This window comes from Colletotrichum paranaense (genome assembly GCF_030867605.1).
Source record: "Colletotrichum paranaense strain IMI 384185 chromosome Unknown Scaffold_7.1, whole genome shotgun sequence".
Lineage (NCBI taxonomy): Eukaryota > Fungi > Ascomycota > Sordariomycetes > Glomerellales > Glomerellaceae > Colletotrichum > Colletotrichum paranaense.
In genome coordinates, this window is record NW_026848965.1 from 1,133,837 (window position 1) to 1,153,711 (window position 19,875).

Here is a 19,875-nt window from a genome sequence, read left to right on the forward strand (position 1 = left end):
GCCGTCGGGCTGGACTTCTGACCCAGTATTTTTAGGACGCTTAAAATTCAATTTAATAGGTGTAGTCTTCGGTCGAACTTCGTCCGTATGATTCCCCCACAAGAGTGTAGATGGAGCTGAACCTCGACATCCCCCGCCCGCACACCTCAGCCGCATGACGATTAACAAAGCAGGTGGCAGAACTGGGCGTTGCAGGACGGATTGATAATTAGACCGTCGGTAAGATTGAAATCAGCTACCCATGTAATCGTTCTAACTGACTGGCCACTTTCACGACGCAACACCTCCTGGGAAAATCTTTGCAAGGGCTGTTGTATGAAATAATAGGCCAAGACAGTCTATGGACAATATCTAACCATATCCGTAACTATCTTAGAATGAATCGAAGTTCAGACCGTCGTATGGTGGCTCAATCGACGCTATGAGCTTAATCACCAACGGTCGCGCTTGTTGCATCAAGATCACCGCAATGATCCTTCTTAAGTGGTTTACGTTGACGTAAATCTACCTCAGGCTGCGAGTACACCAACGCCAAACTGCCCTAGTTCAATGGTAAAAACACCGTGAGGGTCTGCAGAAACTTCCAGCACAGCGGGCGCGGAAACGAGCGTGGGGTTTTCGACTGAGTTAGCATTATCAGGGCTGGCAGTGATTGAGGTAAATGATCCTTGAACGTCTGCCTTTCCAGGGATTTGTATGCGAATCTCGGTCGAGTTGGAAGCATAGTTGGCGAGTTTTACGATTACTTGGCCCTCTCCTTTCATGCTTGCTGCCCACCAGACTAGTGAAACAAGAATTTCGCGGTCAGTTCCTATCAAAGGCTTGAGAGTAGTGAGCGAACTGAACTCACCAGGGTTGAGCTCTGCATCAGCTGTAACGGGGACAACAACATCGCCATGATTATTAGCGAACATCCTTTTGACGTGATAAGATGGAGTATAAACGATGCCATCGGGTTTGTTAGTAAAGGGAATTAGGTTGGGCTAACCCAAGACAAGTCAGCATAACATGTGTATACTGTGAGAGAATCGGTATCTTACCGTCCATTGGCCGTTGACAGGGTCGTAATTCTGTAGTGTAGGTGCGTAGGCAGCTAGTTTGATCACATCTGCGTTACGCTCCCAACCCATCATATAGACTGCTTCGGAGCAGGCACCTCGCATATCGGACCATTTGACGCCCCACCTGGCATATTCACCGATAAACACAGGATGAGCGCGATCCCAGTCGTCATAAAAGTCATATGCGTTGATGTAATTCTCCGGCACATTGTAGTCGTGGAAGTCAAGCCATGCGCCTTCGGGAATTGGGTCCGGCAGACAGGCTCGGTCAGACGTGGAGGTAAGGACAGTTATCTGCGGATATGCTTCTTTGATGGCATCGAAAAATTGCACAAAGCGCTGCTTGTAAGACTCACAGCCGCCGGCGAGGTTATCTTCGTTCCCAACCTCGACGAAGCTGAGCTGGTACGGCTCTGGGTGTCCGAGAGACGCGCGAAGTGCCCCGCCAGACGTGTCGATGTCACCAATGACGAACTAAGACGTTGTTCAGCACGACTACCTGATGCGTAGTAACGTAGGTAGACAACATACCTCAATCTCACGGATTGCGTCCTCAACATACGGCTCAAGCTCATCTCCTACTAATGGTGGGAGTCCCGCAAGTCCGAGACCAGCCCATACGTCCAGGATAGGCTCCAAGAACATATCCTCACACCACTGGAAGTATTCCATGAGGCCAAGGCCGTCAGTGTTGACATATCCCCAAGTCCCTATATAAGTGTCAAAAACATCAGTCGATTGCCTCACATCGCAGTAACATCAAGGTGCAACGAGGCCCTACCCCAGCGTCCTGGTCGAGATTCAAGAGAACCTATTGTTTCATTCCATTTCCAGCGGTCATGCGGGCCGCCTCCCTCACTGCATAATGAGTAGTCAGTGATTAGATTTTGGACTTGCAGTTGATAAGGATACCAAGGCAACTCACAGGTTATTACCCCCAGGAAATCTCAGAAACTGGGGTTTGAGATTTACGATGGCTTCGGACAGATCGATTGTCAAGCCGTTTTCTCTACCTTTGAAAGTAGGAGGAAACAAGGTCGGGTAACCAAGATTGATACTTCCGCTAGTCAGAGTCTCCGCCAAGATCTCGAAAACCCAGAGATTGTTCCCATCGGCGGCGGCTGTCGTCCAGAATCCGGCTTCATATCGCGTCCATGAATCGGCCTTGGAGTCGACGGGAATGATAGCCCAGCCATGTTCGACATCAGTCTCATTGCTTAGAAGGCGGATCTTGACATCGCCCTGAAAATCACCACGAAGCCAGAAAGTGGTATTGTAGTACCCGCCGTTCACGATGATGCCTCTGTAGCCAGGGTTCGCAACGCCAGTAAATCCATCAGCGCCGGTGGGGATTGTAATTTTGAGGGATGAAGTGATGGCGTCGGTCAGTGGTGTGTGGGTATCATGGGAAATTTCCGCCGCGCCATAATGAACTGTCCAGGGGTCGACGGTAGTCACACCGCCTTGAAATGCGTTATTTCTTAGTTGCTGTGAATAGAGGCCTATCACCGTGTTTCATGTTTCAGCCAATTGTTATCTTTGATGGGCCAGGGTTTAACTGTACCTCCGTCGCCGCTGTTGCTGATGTCCTCAAACATAAGACCGTGGAGCAAAGGGCTTAACTCATGGCCAGGACTTCCGGTATCAACCTGAAGCAGGAGTGCCCCTGCCACAGTAGCTGTAGCTACGAGGCTAAAGAATTGAGAACAGTGCATGGCTTTGCTTGAAGTCAAAAACTTGAGAGATGAAGGTTGTTACCGGGCTCAACTCAATCATAAAGCAGCTAGCATTCTCACTATATATCACCGATCAATATTGCCAACCATGACTCGAAATACTTACATGTATTGGATACGCTCCAATGGCGCTTAGTCGACTGGTACATAATCTGGCAACTGACAACTTACGAGTTCCGGTTACTAGGAAGAAGAAGGCAACAGGGTTGAAAGAGAAATGAGAGGCATCATTGTTGCTCATCGCTATCATGATTGGTGGCGAAATAGAATACTTCGCCTCGAGATCTTTCCGTAGATGAATCTATGTTCCTAGAAAAGTCGCGGAAGTCTGGATGCAAGACGAATTAGTGGGATTGCCAAGACCGAAGAGCTCATTCCGCATATGACAAGCGACTACCCAGGTAGCCATAATGCCAAGGAGACATTGTGAGGACGTGTAAAGTTAGGGGAAAGTCGTGCTCGCTTCTAGCCGCAAGCGCTGATATACGCTCCTCTCTGAAGATTGCGGGTAGCTTTAACGGCAAATTGTGGAGTAATCACGAGCATCCCTTAAGTGGCATGTGGAGATATCCTTACTTTGGATGGACGCATACAGGGTGTTCGGCAGCAAATATAGAGAAGTTACAACACAACCGAAAACAAAAGTTTACTTTAATACTCACATGTGTAGAATTAGGTTTCTTAGAAGTGTAGAACTGTTCACGATCTTCATTTCTCCGCGTCTTGTTCCTTGGGCCCGCGTGTCTCCTGACTTGGCTGGGGGCCTAGTCCCGTGGGAGCCGGCAGAGCCGCTCCAGTAATGACCTTGCGTTTGACTTTCGCAATGTAAATACTCCCGGGTGAACAATAATCGTTCACTTCCTGCGGAGAAATCTTCGGAGCCCTGAATGAGCAATGACTACTATGAATGTGTCGAGGTTGCTGGAAGCCATGCGGATCCTAGCAGTTGCTCCTGGATTAATGGCCCAGAGTAGTGACAAAATCGAAGCCATTATTGTCAATGATTTCCATTCCGGCCTATTTTAATTACGGCCTTATAAATATATCAAGGTACTTTCTCCGACATCAGCCTCCTTCAAAAGAAAACTCGAGATTCATTGCTAAGTAGGTATCAAGCGTTTGTGGTCTCCGAGGATGTCTCTTCGTGGTCGCAAAGGCATTGGTTGCGCGGACGTTCGAGCAATGTAGCTGACCGCTCGTGCAGAGAGGAGCTATTAGAACAAAAGGCCATTATAATTACATGTTTAGACGTTAAGTTAGAGAGCCCAGCAAGTTTGTTAGAAGCAGAGAGTGTGCAGAGACACAGGTGGACGTTGGTGTTTACACTACCAGGAAATAGCATTCCTCTAAAGTAGAGTCTAGCCTCTCGCAGTAGATTATCAAGCTGATTAGATGCTAGAATTGACTTTCTTTCTGAATGAAAGATGCTAAGTCTCTCCTTGCCGGTATCCTCTTTGTGATTTTGACCGAGACTTACGTCCATATCTACTCAATCAGTAGCAACACCTGCCCTAATCCGCTCAAGTACGCTCTTACTCTCGATGGTAAGTCTAAGAGCGGCGTAGACCCGCTCATCGCGCGCAATGTTATACCAGGGAAAGGGCCTTCTGAACTAATCAAACTGTGATCGTAAAATTGGCCTGATTTGAACCAGTCACGCAGAAACCTAGCAAGTCCAGAGTCAATCGACATAAACATCTGAAGGCACGGCTGAAAACGTTAGGTGTCACTGGGACAGCATTGTAGACTTCTCAATTGATCAGAGCTGTAGCTTGTACTCCTAGCAATTTCATCTTGACGAGCTATAAGAAGAAGACCATGACGATTATCGCGGTTGGGTCCGCCTAAATTCGGAAAGCTAAGGTGGCTGACCGTACTTTCAATCTTTTATCATTTGATAACTATTGTTTGCTCTAGGCCGCAACACCTATATGTCGTGACTTAATTCTCCTCTTAAATTATTTTGATGGCTTATTCGTATAAGCTCAGCCTAAAGCCCAACATCTTTCTTTCCATCTGCTCTAGCTTTTTATTGACAACTGCACGGGGTTAAGTCTTTACATGTAGTAACTGTCCACCTAGAAGTGGTGATTTGTTTACACCTCCTTGTACGCTGGAACGCGGAATCGTCACACAGTATGCTAATAATGACCGGGCGATCAATTTTCCAGCCGCCATATTGAACGGGGAGAAAGAAGAGACTATGAGTGCGTTGATGAAGGCAAACGGATTAGACGGGGCATAGGACCTCCAAGAGAGGTTAGACATTGTTAAGTAGTCTGGCATTGTCTTGAAAAACATAAGTTGCGCGGCACCCAGCTAGAAGATCGAGATCTTTACGGCTGCGGCCCAACTACTGATTCATCGTGTAAGGACCAATGCCGACTTTGTTGGTGAGATGACTCGAATCAGAATAGGGTCGACATGGAACGAATGGGGTAACATAGCAAGGTCAGCCGCTGGTGTCTGAAAGCCAGTAGTCATCCGGGCTCTGTTTGCAGCGAGAGTATGATATCAGCTACGGCAGGATAGGTGATTCCATATCGTCGTGACGAGTCTGGAAACTGGAGAGATGATAGCAAAGGCTGGGTACGAAAGCATGCCATGGTTTGAAGGTCGTTCTGCATACTGATATCTAAGCATCAGATACTATTTTCAACAAGTACCTCAGAGATTATCTCGATGAAGTATGATAAAGTCTGTCTGCCTATTCCTTTCTCAAGACCCAAAGGATCTACATGTTTCTTATTTCAGGCAGCCAAGTTAACAGTGGAAACGCATCCACTCACGTTTGGGCCTTTGGTAGACCGCGCCCACCGAATTGGACCTTTGGTAAACGGTTAGGAATGCTGCGTCGTCAGTCAGGGCATGTCGAGCTAAATCCGATAGAACCGCCCAATAAGGGGCGAGGTTTCCCTGCGCCGCCAGCAGCAGCCTGTGAGTAAGACGGACCGGATCTTATCATAAGCTCCGTAAACCCTGCCAAGGCCCACCACCAGAGACCGACAAATGTGGCTGAGGCGGCGGCCGACCCCGGCTCATGCGCCTGGAGATAATTAGCCGGATTTAATTTTTTGGGGACACTGTACACTACCTGAGCACTGCCTATGGTGTAGGCATACCTGCAATGACTGGCGATGGCCGCGACGGCTTGGATCGAAATGAAGTGTATATATACGCAGTTGAGATACCTTCAAATGATTTTGAACTTGGAACATTATCAATCCAGCATTTTCTACGAGATACCTGCTTTGTACACTACACCTTAAGCACCATACCCTGTCGAAGCTTGGTACCTCAATCTTGATCATCGCCAACATGAGCTCCACTACAGCCGCCAAGACCATTGTCGGAAAGTCCATTGGGCCAACCGGCTACGGACTGATGGGTGAGTTCGTTAAACTCAAAAACAGGCATCACAAGACCGTATTCTTTTGCTGACAATGATTCACAGGATTGACCCGTCCTTGGGATCAGATTGAGTTCTCTGCTTCAACCAAACTGATGAAGACTGCGCTCGAACAGGGTGCCAACGTTTGGAACGGGGTATGGGTACCATCAACAAAAGCCATCTTTGATATGTGATGTACTAACACAGAAGCAGGGAATCCACTACGGAACTCCTGACAGAAATTCCTTGCACCTACTCAAACACTACTTCGAGCAAAACCCGCAGGATGCGGACAAGGTCGTCCTCAGCATCAAGGGCGCCTACGACGGAAAGACCCACATCCCGGACTGCAGTCCGGAGGGCATCCGGGCCTCCGTCGAAGAGGCCGTTCGAGTCCTCGGTGGCTGCAAAAAGATTGACATCTTCGAGTGCGCTCGAGTCGACCCCAATGTCCCCATCGAAACCTCCGTCCAGGCTCTCGCAGAACTCGTTAAGGAAGGCAAGATCGGGGGCATCGGCCTTAGCGAGGTCAGCGCCGAGACCATACGCCGCGCGCACGCCGTGCACCCCATCGCGGCAGTCGAGATCGAGCTAAGCATTTTCACGCCCAATGCCGTAACCAACGGTGTCGCCGAGGCATGCCACGAGCGTAAGTCTCTAGCCATACCGGGCCGCATTCTCACAATATAGCAATGACTAACTCGAATCAATACTATAGTCGGCATCGCTCTCGTCGCCTACAGCCCCGTTAGCCGCGGCCTCCTCACTGGCGAGTTCCGCAGGCCTGAAGATCTCCCCGCCAACGACATGCGCCGCATGTTGCCGCGCTTCAAGTCGGACGCCTTCGTCCAGAACTTCAAACTTGTCGAGGCGGTCGAGAAGATTGCCGAGCGTAAGGGTGCGACGGTCGCGCAGGTGGCCATCACTTGGGTGCGGCGGCAGGGAGCCATCCCGATTCCCGGGTCTACAAAAGCGGAGCGAGTGGTGCAGAACTGCGTAGACGTGGAGCTGAGCGACGACGATTTGAAAGAGATTTGGGCGCTGATTGAGAGCTTGCCTATCGCGGGACAGCGCTATGGCGGCAAGTTTGAGCAGTATCTCAACCAGTGAGGATTGGCCGTTTCCCCATGCTTTTCGCTTGATTTGCAATATATCTGGAAGTCTCTGAAGTAGCGGAGATGCTACTATAATATACTTATGTTGCCCCGGACAACCATGTTCGCTTGCTGTAATTACATACTTGAGCAAATGCCTGGAGTAACTACTTCTCACACGTTGTTTAGCGTCCACGACAGTGTCAAAGCGCCGGTGGTATACCAGCAGGGCTGTCCTTGCGCCAGTCGCCGAGACGGCGACGATAGTGCTGGGAGAAATGTGCAGGGGCCAAGTGTCTACCTGTTAGGCACGCCCATCTATTGCCTGCCTTATTATGTTCTGACTGAGCGATAGTGCGGCACATGTTGCCTACGGTTCATCCTCGACTTCGTGATGCTCTCCACACCCGACAGGATCAGGGATATTAGATATACTGGATTACCTACCTTTTGTAACGACCCACTGGCCATGGCCACGTGACTGCTCCTCAGCCGGCCCTACTCTCTCGCTGGCAGGTGGTGAAAGCTTCAATGCCCGTCCAGAGCCTCTAAACTTTGGAAGATCCAGTCTGTCTCACCACTAATCGATTACACGCTTTTGTCAAGTATTCGAGTTGATCATTGAGATTTCACTCTGATAATCTCTCTCTACCCCTGCTCCAAAATTGCGGTACTACTCTGATACCCCTCTCCGTGTCTCTTGCTCATCTCCATCGGCACATACGCCATGATGCTTTCTTCAGGCTTACTTTCAACCTATAAGCAATACAAGCGCGATACTGATGTCGTTGCCTCGTGGCTGGCTGCCACCGCGATAAGCTCCGGCTACTCCAAGCCCCTGAGTGAGCCACCCGCCAAGGCTACATCTTCAGTACCCACGTCTGAGAGGTTGAAGGGCAAGGCGCGGAAGAAGGCTAAGAAACAGGCTATCATCAACCCATTGCAGGCGCCTGAGGAGGAAGCGCCTGAGGACACGATGCCGAAACACATCATCGCTATAAAGGACTTCCTGCCACTGGCCCAATTCGTCACGGGAAAGCTGTCCGACTCCTTGAAGGTTCCGGAATCGTTCATATCATCCCTCAATCGTGTCATTGAAACTCGCAAGCGGTTTTCTTCCATGCTGGGAGGTATTCGACGATTCAAAGACTACCGTGGGGACAATAAACATGCTTTCTTTGTCACCGTTCTTGAGCGCGTTCGCGATGCCTTCAAATCCCAGGTGGGCGCCTTCGACGTATCTGCTCTACAAGACGCGACCCGCGGCACTGAAAAGGCTCTCAAGAATGGTTCCAAGCATGTTGACGGACCCAAAAATATGTTCGCCATCCTAGACGTGTACGAGCCATCTGAGGACTTCCTAGCTGCCCCAAATATCGAGCGTCAGGCTAAGGTTCCTAAAGTCTTCATAGCTGAGGAAGACGACTCCGATACTGCAGCCCTCTTCATTTACACTGCGTACCTCAAGGATCTCGGCCAACTTCGCGGAGAGATTCTCCAGCTCTGGACCGAGTATAAATCAGGAGATAGAGACCTCGCCGCCGTTTCAATTGCCACCAATACCGCTCTGCAGCTTGCGCGCAATATGGAGCAAGAAATTGCGACGTCGATGGAGAAGCTTGGAGGTGCTATGGAAGCCATCCAAATGTTCTATGAGGCTGCTTGCGCAGCTCAAGGCCAGGACCCTCTTGATAAGCAGTGGGGTGATGATTTGAACTTCAGCTGCTACCAGGACGCCTCCGACCTATACTTCACTACTCTCAGTCTTCTTCACGCCTTCAGCAGCAGCGAATCGTCCTCAAATATTCCGAATTACAACGGGAAGTTTGGTTGGTACAATGACAAGAAAAGAGGAACCACCGCTCGCGAGCGATGGGCAGAGGATAAGGCAGCACTCCTTGAAGTCTTCGCGGATCAAACCATGCTCTTTCAGCTGTTTCGGGGATCCCCAGTTCAGGATGAGTTCACCAAAGGATTGAAATACGTGATGGACACGGGTAAATTGGAAGTATGGCTATGCTTCTCCGCCCAAGTGTACCTCGATATTCTCAAGTCCCTCGGACCCTCAGTTCGAAACGGAGAGAGGGATTTCCAGCGGTCCCTGAAGCCAATCGCAGACAGTGTCGAAGAGGCTCTGCGTATTCGTAGCAATCGAGAGGGTGCGGTCAGGGAGAACATGCAGGATCTTCACAAGCTGGCAATCTTATGGGGGCCCGGAAAAGACCCATTCAACGCCATTCGCATTGCATCGAGGCTTCAGACAAGGACTTCAAACTTCTTAGAACATCACCCGATGTACTGCGGTCTCTTCTTGCATTACGTCCGAACTCTCTTCCACCGCGTGGGGGCCGAGTATGCTGCGAAGCCCGGTAACGTGATGCACGGCATTCAGCTCTATCAGGCTCTCCAACAGGAAGGCTTGTTGCAAGACGGTGACAAATGGGACGCTCTGGAATCAATGATGGAGCAGCAGGGCCGGACCGCCTTCTTCGTCGGCGGTCCCCCAGTGAACCCAGAAGCGTATTTCAAGAACTTCGGGCTATCAAAAGGAGTTTCGGCTGCGCAATGGATCCAGAAGCGCAACAAACCCAACAACAATCGCGTTATGACATCAAAAGCTGGCATTCGGATCATGAAGTTCAAGGGAGTCTGTTCTTGTTTGTTTGCCCCTAGGGTCTTGGACAATTCGGATCCCAGAGGCCTCAACGCGGACGTCATTGATCAAATCCTTGAGCGAAGTGGCTGGCTTAGCAAAGCAAGCAACGACGGCACCCCCTCCGACCCCGAAAAGCCCAAGGTAAGATGCTATGAAGCTCTCTACCATTGCCACCAAGTGTTCTTTATAGTCCATATGTCTGACAATCTCCAACAGAAGCACCGTGCCCTCCTCCTGTCTGAGCTAGTTCGTCAAGTCGCCCTCGCAATTCATGACGAGGTTCCCGAGCTCACTCTCGACTACTTTCACACCGACCACCTTTGCAAGGCTGTTTTGAAATGCGTGCGAGAAAACGTAGATGTTAAGAATGGCGGCTCGATCGAGTCCAATCAGCTCCGTTCGCTTCAAGCAGACAACCCAGGAGATACTGTAGGTATCGTTTTCGCTGCGGTTGTTGGCCACGTACCCGTTCTTTCTCCAGACCAGAAGGCGCCTCTCCGAGAGGCAGCTGAAGCTTTCAAGAGCAAGCCTACCTTGGAAGATTAGTCGACCTTATCTTATGCCGCCCATACATACTCTAGAGAACGAAGCGTAGGCGTCAGGTTGTTATATCCAATGTATTGATCAGCGTCATTTTGAAGTATTCACCCATGCTTGTGCCCTGCCATTAAGAGTTATCATATCTGCGAGCATGGTGTCAAGCATGTGATGGGATGCTCTTCGATAGACTGCTGATCAGTGCCTGCAGTAATGCCAGTTTGGGTTGGGACAAAGTGAACTGGACAAGGTAAATTTGCAGCAATGGCGGTGTCATCGAGCAGTAATTTGCAACATTTGTTTTTTTATTCTGCCTTTGCTGGTTGCTCGGGCGGTTCTCGGTATCGATTACACAGTATTAATACACAGTATCAATGGATACTCCCACTGTCTCGATAGACTATCTTTTTTAGATTTTCCAACTTTTCAACTTTCCCTCCTGCAAAGTTCACAACCACGGATTATTGACGTAATTTGCAACATATTCAATTGATTCGGTCGACACTTCATTTCCCAATCATCATGTACCCTGGTATTATTCACATGAGGGGCGTCCCAGATAATTGAAGATGGCACGACTAGTAAAGATAGACAGCTACGTAAATGGTCCTTTACGAGTATCTACATCCCACTCTTTATAGAATCACTTGGCCCCCATTAACACTCGACAGACGTGGTGTCTATGGGTTTTGATGGCATCCAGGAGCTGCCGAACTCTGGTCATGGGGCGTCGATTGGTTGTCACGTTGGTTGGATCTCGGAACGTCGTTGGAGGGGTTGTGGTCGAAGAAACTCGTTGGCTTCAAGGCACATGACAACTTTTCCGCGGGCATAACAGGGAAGTCTAAGACTCCAAGCAAGGTAAGTATCTTCTTCGTCAGAAACATAGGAAGAATCACCTCGTACCTTCGGGGCGTGTGACGTGTGTCAGACCAAACGAGTGCCACAGAACAACATCTTCAGCCTCAACATTTTCCGCTCGTGCAGCATACTCTACAAGGCCAGTATCCTCTCGGCTTTGATTCGTAAACTCCCCAGCAGCCCAAAGTTCGTCATCGCGGTACCGAGTAACCCAAATTGGCTTGGACGCAAAGACTCCGCGTCGATGATTGAAAGTCTCGGGCCCCATCATCAGCATCTGGCTAGGCGAAGCATGAAGCTTGTACCCAGCCATCTTTCCCGATACCTCATGCCTGCGAGCCGGATTGACAATTTTGTACGTGCGAGCTTTTATTAAATCGAGATCGTAACCACCTGGTGAAACAATAGGTGTGGTATTAAGTCGGAACGCACATCCGTAGGGGTCGAGCTCCGGATCGTCTCGTACAGGAATACAGTCCTCGTATACAATTGTGTTCTTTCTTGCCCCATCAAGGATCGGATCTATTCGGACACAAAAAAGATGTTGATGGTTAACGGCCAAGACTCCGGGTGCCACAACTGTTCCCCAAGGCGACGACTTGAGTTCGGGGCGGATTGGCATAGTGGAGACAATGCCAGTTGCTCGCACCTCGATGTGAATATTCGCGGCTTGATCCAGGGCATACGCCAAGATGTATTCGTAATTGGCTACAGTGGAAGTGCACTGGACAACGAGCTTCCGGTCTCGGACTGTGGAAGATTTCATGTTGCGAAAGTTCGTGTGTTTCCAGCCAATTCCATCATCGATCTCGTGCATGCAGACAACGTTCGGCATAACAACAGGTTCTCCTGTTGCTGAAACCCGAACGCCATCAAAGTAGGCAATGTGGCCTAAACAGTCACAGCCAAGAGACAAGCTATTGGAAGTGAGACCGAAGCCGGAGTCGCCGAGGTCGAACGCTTGCTTCCGGTGGTAAGGTGTTCGAGGATCGCCGTAAGGTACCGTCATCTCACTCATCGATACCCGGTAAAATAGAGGCCGGCCTTCGTAACGTACGTCGTGTAGAACTGGACCTTCACGTAGAGACCATCCCAGTTGAAATTGCCATCTCTGCCATGATACCTTACGATTGTTGATGTCGAATGAAGGCCCTTCTGGTTGGGCGACTTGTAGTGGTTTTAGGTCTTTTCTAAAAGCATCGGGTCCGAGAATATTTGCGCTGTACTCAACTGGCTTGACAGGTACCCAGGGTTGTGTTTCATCGTCAATTTCGTCATCGATCCCCAAAGGAAGCTTTTGCAATTCAACCAGCTCAAGAGTCTGAGCATCGAAGATAGGTGCAAGAGGGAGGGGGATGGAGTAGTGGTTGGCCTCATCGTCGTCATCGAGGGCAAGATACATGTAGCATTGGAAGAGACGGCGTCTCTCCTCGACATCGTCAGTTCCGTAAGCCCAAGGGTCATTGAGAACTCGTGCTCTATATCATATCATGTTAACTAACTCTGGCATATCAAAATCAAGGGAATCAGAGCCTCACCCTTCGGGGAGTCTCAGCTTAGCGACCTCAGCCACGACATCTGGATGGGCATTGCAAGCTGTGGTAATGAGGTCGTATTCAACCCAGTCCACTGGTCCCTGGGCATCAGGAAGGTCGTCAGTCTTCTCGAGAGTTCCGCGGGTTATGTTGATGATTGCTCTGCTCATAAACTCCCTTTGCTTCCGTTGATAGTAGATCCTAGCCCTACGATCGGGCATAGGGCCGCGTTCCAGGAGGTGAACCAAGGTCTCATCTTTCGAAGGCTCGGCGAGATCGATTACTTTGAACCTGATCTCATCTTCCTGCAGGCTCAGTCCTTTGAACAGGGCGCGGGACGCTTGACGCACTTCGTTGATCGAAAGGGGGTCAAGGGGGTGTTTGGCCATGGTGACAAGTTAATAAGCCTGATTACAGGCCAAGAAGTGCAGTGTTTGAGGGTCAAGATGCGGTTGCGTTCGATTGGCAGCACCAGTTTAAAATACTACATGTTCTCATACGAACACTTGCAACTTTTACTCCCTTGATACACTGCTTTGAACTTGTATACATTACGAAAGATAATTGACTACCCAAAGTCGTTCGATTCGTGTTGCGGACTTACATGTTTCCCAAAAGGGACATTCTCCCAGCAGCGACCCACCACTCCCCAAAACGGAAAGAGGGGCAACTTGTTGTCTTCACGCGGGGTGAGAACAATCCCATTTTAATTAGCAAACAGAAATAAGTGCATTCTCAGACTCTTTTGTTTTGGGACAATGGCAGCTGAACACGTTCATCAGCTAGCAAACCAAGCGTATCTCCTGGCTTGAACAGGAAAGACATCCAGCCGACCTCTTCATAATGGACCCCACGTCAGCACTGCGAAGGAATACAGCGCAACGCGGGGTAGCCCAATATGGCCACTATTACCGATCTTACATCTTGCGGCAACCGCGAGTGATCTAACAATACCAGATCTTTGGGAGAGATATATGTCGTATGCTCCCGAACTTTGCTTCGCTAGATATGTTCAGAAGCTTTGTATCCAAATGCCAATTCATGACAGCTTCAACAATTTCATCCTACCATGTCTGACTTCAGAGGTGTCGATCTTACCGGTAAGACAGCGATTGTCACCGGCGCTTCACGGTGAGGAATCGGCCGCCTTTGTCGGGCTTTTTAGACTCCCGCTAATATTTTTGATTTCACAGTGGAATTGGCGCCGCGATTGCAAAACAACTTGGGAGGCGAGGTGCCAATGTTGTCGCCAACTTCGTGACAGACAGCAGTCGCCAGCGAGCCGAAGACATCGTCAAGGACATTCAACAACACGGGTCGAATGCCATTGCGATCCAGGCAGATGTCGGGAAATTATCTGAGATCTCCAGACTCGTTGACGCTACGCTGAAGTTTAGTGGAACTGGCAAAATCGAAATTCTGGTTCATAAGTCAGTTTCCGCTCTCGATGTCTATGGCTTGGTTTTGACCATTATGTGTCTGGCTCTGATAATTTTGCTCTACTTCTCAGCGCGGCTTTGGGTGTTGACGCAAACCTCGACGAAGTCACCGAAGACTTGTATCTCACCCATTTCGACACCAATGTGAAGGGACCAATTTTTCTGACCAAAGCTGTCGTGCCGCACATTGCTCGAGGCGGTCGAATAGTTTTTGTTTCTTCCGCAGCGGCTCGTCTTGGGGTCGCTGGACAAACCGTATATGCTGCCACAAAAGCGGCCAACGAGGCACTTGCGCGTGTGTGGGCCAAAGAACTTGGGCAAGAGCATGGCATTACTGTCAATTGCGTCAATCCTGGCCCGGTGGCTACTGGTAGGCATCTCACATCCAAGACGCCACTCGCAGCAAGACTGACATGTCCTGCGACGTAGATCAGTGGAACGAAAGCGATGACCAGTTTAGAAAAGACATGGAGCCCTTGATCGAGTCTACACCGGCTGCAGCGAGAATCGGAGAAGTGGATGATGTCGCACCTCTCGTGGCATTCCTTTGCAGCAGTGACGCTCGGTGGACTACTGGATCAGTCCTCTGTGCAAATGGGGGTTTGTATAACTAGACGAGAAGTACGCCGTTAACATCAGATGCGCCGATCAACGATGAGTTGTATAGCATTGCAATTTTGAAAGAAGTCGATACTAAACAACGCATCATGCCAACTACTGAATCGTGGCTTGGCCTTTCCAGACACACTGATGTGCCTGTAACTCAGTCCAGCCCCTGCGTCGCTTCCATCTGGCCCATGCCAAACCATGTCTGAGTGGGTATTATAACTCTCACAGTTGAGAGGGCTGGATGACAACGATCAAATGGCGCTTCCTTCCATATAAAGCCTCTCTTTGGTATCTGCTCACTATCAAACTTGGCGGTTGTTGCCCAGATTTAGTCACGTGGGTGTAGTATGGCTCATTTGCAAATTCCTTCCGAATCCCGCGCTAAGCTGTTTGAACAAGTTGTATCAAGGTTCCCATGACATATCATGGGCAAGCTTCAAGGTGCCGGGACTCAGGCATCTCCATTAACAATGTCATTCTTTAAGACACGTTTCCAGGGTGAACTTTTGAAACTGCCGTTCGGTGGCTAGGGAATCTTTTCTTCATCGCATCTTCCGGCGGTCCTGTTTGTGATATTGAGAGTTGGTGAGCCATTTTGGCACACCTCTGTATACTTAGTCAAAAGAAAAGGTATGCGTGTTGCTGCTGCATACTCTCAGAGCAGGTCTGCATTCGAATGAGTATAGATGTTGGACCAAGGGACAATTCGGGTCTTTACTCACAAATTCCATCCAGGGAACATTCGTCCAGCCCCGGGTTTTCAGTCTTCTTTCCTCCCAAACCCCTTCAAGGACTTCCATCATGGCTGCATGTTGAAATCCCGTGGAGCGTCGAATATTTTCGATACAAAGACTGGCGTAGTGTATCTGGTGTCTTTCAGATGTCTCGGTTGCCGCCAGAAATAGAGGGAACAATAGCCGCTTGAAGAATGGCGAGTCCATTGAAACGTTTGCACAGCAATCCAGGATTGCTGATACCGATGACCTGATCCTAGGGTCTTCGCAGGGAATTACAAACGTATCAGGCCATCGTAAGATTCTCAGCAGACTAGCATGTCTAAAAGCCTCCGCGAGCTGTCTCCACTCCGGATGTGGTGTGGGATATTCGATCATGTTGAGATCGAGGTCGCGAAGAAAGCTTTCTGCCTCATCTAATCTGGTCTGAAAGTCGACGGTAGATAACAATCCCTGCATATTCTGCTTGGCTGCTGCTATTACGTCCCCGATTCTGAGGAATATGACTGCGGGACAACCAACCAAAGTGTGCAGGGCTGCGTGTGGAGTAGTAATGTTTGCAACACATTTCCGGACATTCTCGGAGTAGGTGAGCTTCTCAGCACCACTGAACCCTCTTAAGACATCCAACCTGATCAACATGTTTGTCATTAGAAAGTTTCGAGATCGGAGACGAGTACTATACTTGCCATGATAATGCAGACAAAAAGAAGATGGTTGCTGCAGACCGCTCTACCCTTCCTAAAGGAGATGCAATTCTTCCACAGAGGAATGACACGCCATTCAAATGAACAGCATGGGCAGATATTCCCAGCTCGCATATCTAGATATCATGCATGTGATTGCTTAGCCAACGAGACTCGCGCTGCGGAGAAACTTGAAATGGGTCTTGGAGCTTACATCATGAAGTACCAAAAGGAAGATTATTGCTAGTGCAGCCTCTTCTTCAGCTTCTGTAAGTCCGTAGATTTCTTCCTTGATTAAAAGGGAGCTTAGACCGTTCAATGCAGCAACACGGTGTTGTAAGGCAGTGGCCATGTCAACCTGGTTAGCACCTGATGGTGATAGGTGCAGATGGCACGCGGTAAGTCCCAGGACTGCATGGAGAACACCTGTGTGATTGTAGGCCAGTGGGAGGACATGTACGCGGAACGGGTTGTCCACGCCTTCAACGACAATTGTTAGATGATGGCTCAGCTCTCTGTCGACTACAAACAGTTGTCAGAAACGATGATGTCACACTGGCTGAGAGAAAATGGAATATGGAAGGTTCCGGGCGGCCAAGGAGCAACTTACAGTAAACAAGCAATTTCTGGCTGTTACTCGTGAGCAGTAGATCGTCGACAGGGTGCCCGGTGATTGTCGCCGGTGACGGTGCGCCAAGAGATCGATCTTGGGGCGAGGCTGGAGAAGCACCTTGTGACAAAGTCTGGAGGAGGCGGCGGCTTTGGCTTGGGTGATCTGAAGAAAGTGAACTTGGAGTCGATGTTGGTGAGCTCAGGTTTTGGGTCGGAGTAAGCTCGTTGGTGGGTAGGACATCAGGCTGAACGCGCTCTTGCTCCGCTTCTGGGTCCCGCTCATCGCCAGCGGTCATCAAACTGTGCGTCTGTAATGATTCACAGAATTGGAATCGAGGAGGGTAGCCCTCACAGTGTAAGCCCTTTGACTTGCATCGATTGCAGACAGGGCGCGCGCGGTCACACTTGCGGCACTTCTTTCTACAGGTTCCGCATGCTGGATCTGTTGATGGTCAGCGACGAAATCTGAGCGGGAGCTGAGGTATAATCGGGTAGTAAATCGCACGCTCAGAAATCATGAGCGACAGAATGTCTCGCTGCTGAAACTTGTTCCCAATCTGGCTCAACAAGACCCGGGCAGGGACTGAGTGCCCTCTAGTGCAGTTTTCGGTACAAGACTCAGAGCAAGAGAGGGGAGAACCGAGCTGACCTTTTCTGACGGCTTTCGAGCCCCTGGCCATTGCGATGTTGGCACGCATTTCGCATCCGAATCTCGTAGACCTTGTGGTGAGGTATGATCACCAGATTTGTACGCAACTATCCGACCAAATGTTGGGAGCAAGTGGAAGAAAGGCCGGCGGAACAGAGAGTCTCGCCCGGTGTTGGGTTCATGTTGGTTGTTCAGGATTGGACGCTTGGGCAATCCATGTATTCCGTACAGCCATAAACCTACCTTGCCGTAGAGAGGAGCGGTACGTAGTTAGTGCAGGTGTGCAGCCTGCAGGTAAGCAGCATCCGCTAAGGTGGTAGTGGAGTCATGACAAAGGAATCTGAATTCCGCGCCGGGGACAGTCACCCTTAAGACAACGTGTTGTCCCCGGTCTGGCGCCTCATGCTAGCACTCACATGATGTGAAAGCATTTCAAGGTCGGTCGAACAATGGTCATCACTAGCTTCCTCTCATTTACTTTTGGTTTCGGGTAACGTTGGGAAGACTCGCTCCAGGCTTTGCCACTCCATATGATCCCGAATTACATGGAGTTACCGTGATGACCGTTGCCAGTGAGGCGTTAAGAATGATGCTTATGGCCGACACCTTTTAGGAAATAGCTTTCAGGTCATTTCATAAAAGATTCCAATGTACTAGAATGCAAAATGATCGAAGTCTAGTGCTTTCATAAGTAAGGTTTGGCAACGGTGTAATTTTAACTGTTCCCTTGAAAATCATGTAGGCTTTTGATAACCGATGAAACATAATCTCACGCTAACTATCTAAAGCAAGGCACTTCCTGAAGCAGCAAAGGGCTACTCTCGACAGCCCCAAGCTGAGAAGCTGAAGCAAGGCTTCCAATCTCAAGTGACTGCGATTTAGTTGTTCATCAAAAGTCGGATGGACGCCCGTCGCCCTTCAACTCGGGACGGAGCACAAAGATTGGGTCCATCTGATCAACGTACCCACAGGCCGGATCGCTCATTGAATATCCCATAAACTCCTGGATGGGTTGATCCAGCTTTTTTGCAATATCTTGGGGCACAGACAAGAATTGATTCTCCTCCTGTCGAAGATAACCTCGAATAGAGAATGTGGCAAACATCAGTCGTCTCTCATTCTTTGTTGTGTTGTGGCCTCCGGCATGGTACGCGGATGCCAGCATGATGAAGGCATCGCCTTTCTCCATCTCGGCGTAAATGCACTCCTCTACTCGAGGCGGCATGTGTCTATCGGTGCCCCTTCAAGATCATGGCATCAGTTCATCTTTCTTCCTCGGTCGGAGGCCAGTTCGATCGAGAATGCGTCGACTATCAGCGCCCTAGCGCATGGATAAGGGACATTATTACTTACCACAAATGACTCCGGGGAATGAATTGCGTTCCACCGTTCTCCTTGGTGACTTTACAGCCAGCCACGAAGAGCCCAACAGCTGTTTCCCTGCCCTTGTCTCGCTCATCATCCCATTCACTCACCTCTTGATGATAGTTGTGGCTGATGTAGTCGTCTCGGTGCAAGGGCTGAGCTTTGCCCCCGGGCCCAATGCTCATAGCAGTACAGGAGTGAACATATGGCTTTGATACAGATTCCTTCTTCTCGTTTCCCCACCAGAACCAACTTCGGGTGGTCAAGAAGTGCTCGCACACCTTTTGGTAGACTGGGTTCATGACTTGTGTTTTGGCATACGTAGGGCTGAGAGCCAACAAGGCTGGTGCCCGCTGAGTCTCCTCTGTGATGATCGTGTGTCAGCACAAATACATCAGTCCGTCTTGACGTAGGCACTATGAATATTTACTTGGAAAGAAGGAGCCATTCCATTCCACATCATTTTCAAGGCGTTCGCGGCATTCTTCGTGAGCTTTGTCGACATCAGCGACAGGGACCAGATCTCTAACGAAGACGCCCCCGTCACGCTTGAGGAGGTAGATGATGTCGTCCAATGGTGTGTCGGCGGAGACCTTCTGGACCTCAGGACCATATCTAGCCCTCATGTCCGACACTGTGGATGAAGACATGATTCGATTTGAATGTCCGAAAACAATAGGTATGTCGAGAACAAACAATGTACCGAGCTTAGTCGTCGGGTGCTCAGGGCTATGGGAACTTTGCAAAGACAAAATGGTTTATAAACCACGAGGATTTGGTGTACAAGAGCTCATGTAATTACTCCGTAACGTAGCTTGGGCATGATGGGGGATAGTATCCATAGTCGCAAGTTGTAACAGGGCTATGCTTGCCACTCCACACAGTAGTGTTAAGCTGGCTGCCGAAGTTT

The 19,875-nt window shown here is 49.6% G+C and overlaps 8 protein-coding genes across 8 annotated transcripts; 3 read left to right on the forward strand and 5 right to left on the reverse strand.

The window, feature by feature from the left end:
* Positions 1-509: 509 nt before the first annotated feature.
* Positions 510-3,047, reverse strand: CPAR01_09195 (alpha-N-arabinofuranosidase A; the record flags this gene model as incomplete). Its single annotated transcript, XM_060493460.1, has 8 exons — positions 510-983; positions 1,041-1,535; positions 1,593-1,771; positions 1,843-1,919; positions 1,987-2,563; positions 2,626-2,797; positions 2,904-2,917; positions 2,969-3,047. The coding sequence occupies 8 exons, from the start codon at positions 3,045-3,047 to the stop codon at positions 510-512; spliced, it is 2,067 nt and encodes a 688-aa protein (XP_060347590.1).
* A 3,068-nt stretch (positions 3,048-6,115) lies between these two features.
* On the forward strand, positions 6,116-7,298 carry CPAR01_09196 (pyridoxal reductase; the record flags this gene model as incomplete). Its single annotated transcript, XM_060493461.1, has 4 exons — positions 6,116-6,185; positions 6,252-6,343; positions 6,402-6,837; positions 6,907-7,298. The coding sequence occupies 4 exons, from the start codon at positions 6,116-6,118 to the stop codon at positions 7,296-7,298; spliced, it is 990 nt and encodes a 329-aa protein (XP_060347591.1).
* Positions 7,299-8,009: 711 nt separating this feature from the next.
* Positions 8,010-10,484, forward strand: CPAR01_09197 (uncharacterized protein; the record flags this gene model as incomplete). The annotated part of the gene is made up of 1 exon (XM_060493462.1): positions 8,010-10,484. One exon carries the CDS (start codon positions 8,010-8,012, stop codon positions 10,482-10,484), a length of 2,475 nt encoding a protein of 824 aa, XP_060347592.1.
* A 671-nt stretch (positions 10,485-11,155) lies between these two features.
* On the reverse strand, positions 11,156-13,260 carry CPAR01_09198 (primary-amine oxidase; the record flags this gene model as incomplete). The annotated part of the gene is made up of 3 exons (XM_060493463.1): positions 11,156-11,319; positions 11,382-12,814; positions 12,875-13,260. 3 exons carry the CDS (start codon positions 13,258-13,260, stop codon positions 11,156-11,158), a joined length of 1,983 nt encoding a protein of 660 aa, XP_060347593.1.
* A 680-nt stretch (positions 13,261-13,940) lies between these two features.
* On the forward strand, positions 13,941-14,924 carry CPAR01_09199 (uncharacterized protein; the record flags this gene model as incomplete). The annotated part of the gene is made up of 4 exons (XM_060493464.1): positions 13,941-14,002; positions 14,065-14,301; positions 14,382-14,680; positions 14,740-14,924. The coding sequence occupies 4 exons, from the start codon at positions 13,941-13,943 to the stop codon at positions 14,922-14,924; spliced, it is 783 nt and encodes a 260-aa protein (XP_060347594.1).
* A 609-nt stretch (positions 14,925-15,533) lies between these two features.
* On the reverse strand, positions 15,534-16,112 carry CPAR01_09200 (C6 zinc finger protein; the record flags this gene model as incomplete). The annotated part of the gene is made up of 1 exon (XM_060493465.1): positions 15,534-16,112. One exon carries the CDS (start codon positions 16,110-16,112, stop codon positions 15,534-15,536), a length of 579 nt encoding a protein of 192 aa, XP_060347595.1.
* Positions 16,113-16,499: 387 nt separating this feature from the next.
* On the reverse strand, positions 16,500-17,631 carry CPAR01_09201 (uncharacterized protein; the record flags this gene model as incomplete). The annotated part of the gene is made up of 3 exons (XM_060493466.1): positions 16,500-16,861; positions 16,950-17,393; positions 17,457-17,631. The coding sequence occupies 3 exons, from the start codon at positions 17,629-17,631 to the stop codon at positions 16,500-16,502; spliced, it is 981 nt and encodes a 326-aa protein (XP_060347596.1).
* An 858-nt stretch (positions 17,632-18,489) lies between these two features.
* CPAR01_09202 (phytanoyl-CoA dioxygenase) lies at positions 18,490-19,615 on the reverse strand (the record flags this gene model as incomplete). The annotated part of the gene is made up of 3 exons (XM_060493467.1): positions 18,490-18,841; positions 18,954-19,329; positions 19,396-19,615. 3 exons carry the CDS (start codon positions 19,613-19,615, stop codon positions 18,490-18,492), a joined length of 948 nt encoding a protein of 315 aa, XP_060347597.1.
* Positions 19,616-19,875: the final 260 nt, after the last annotated feature.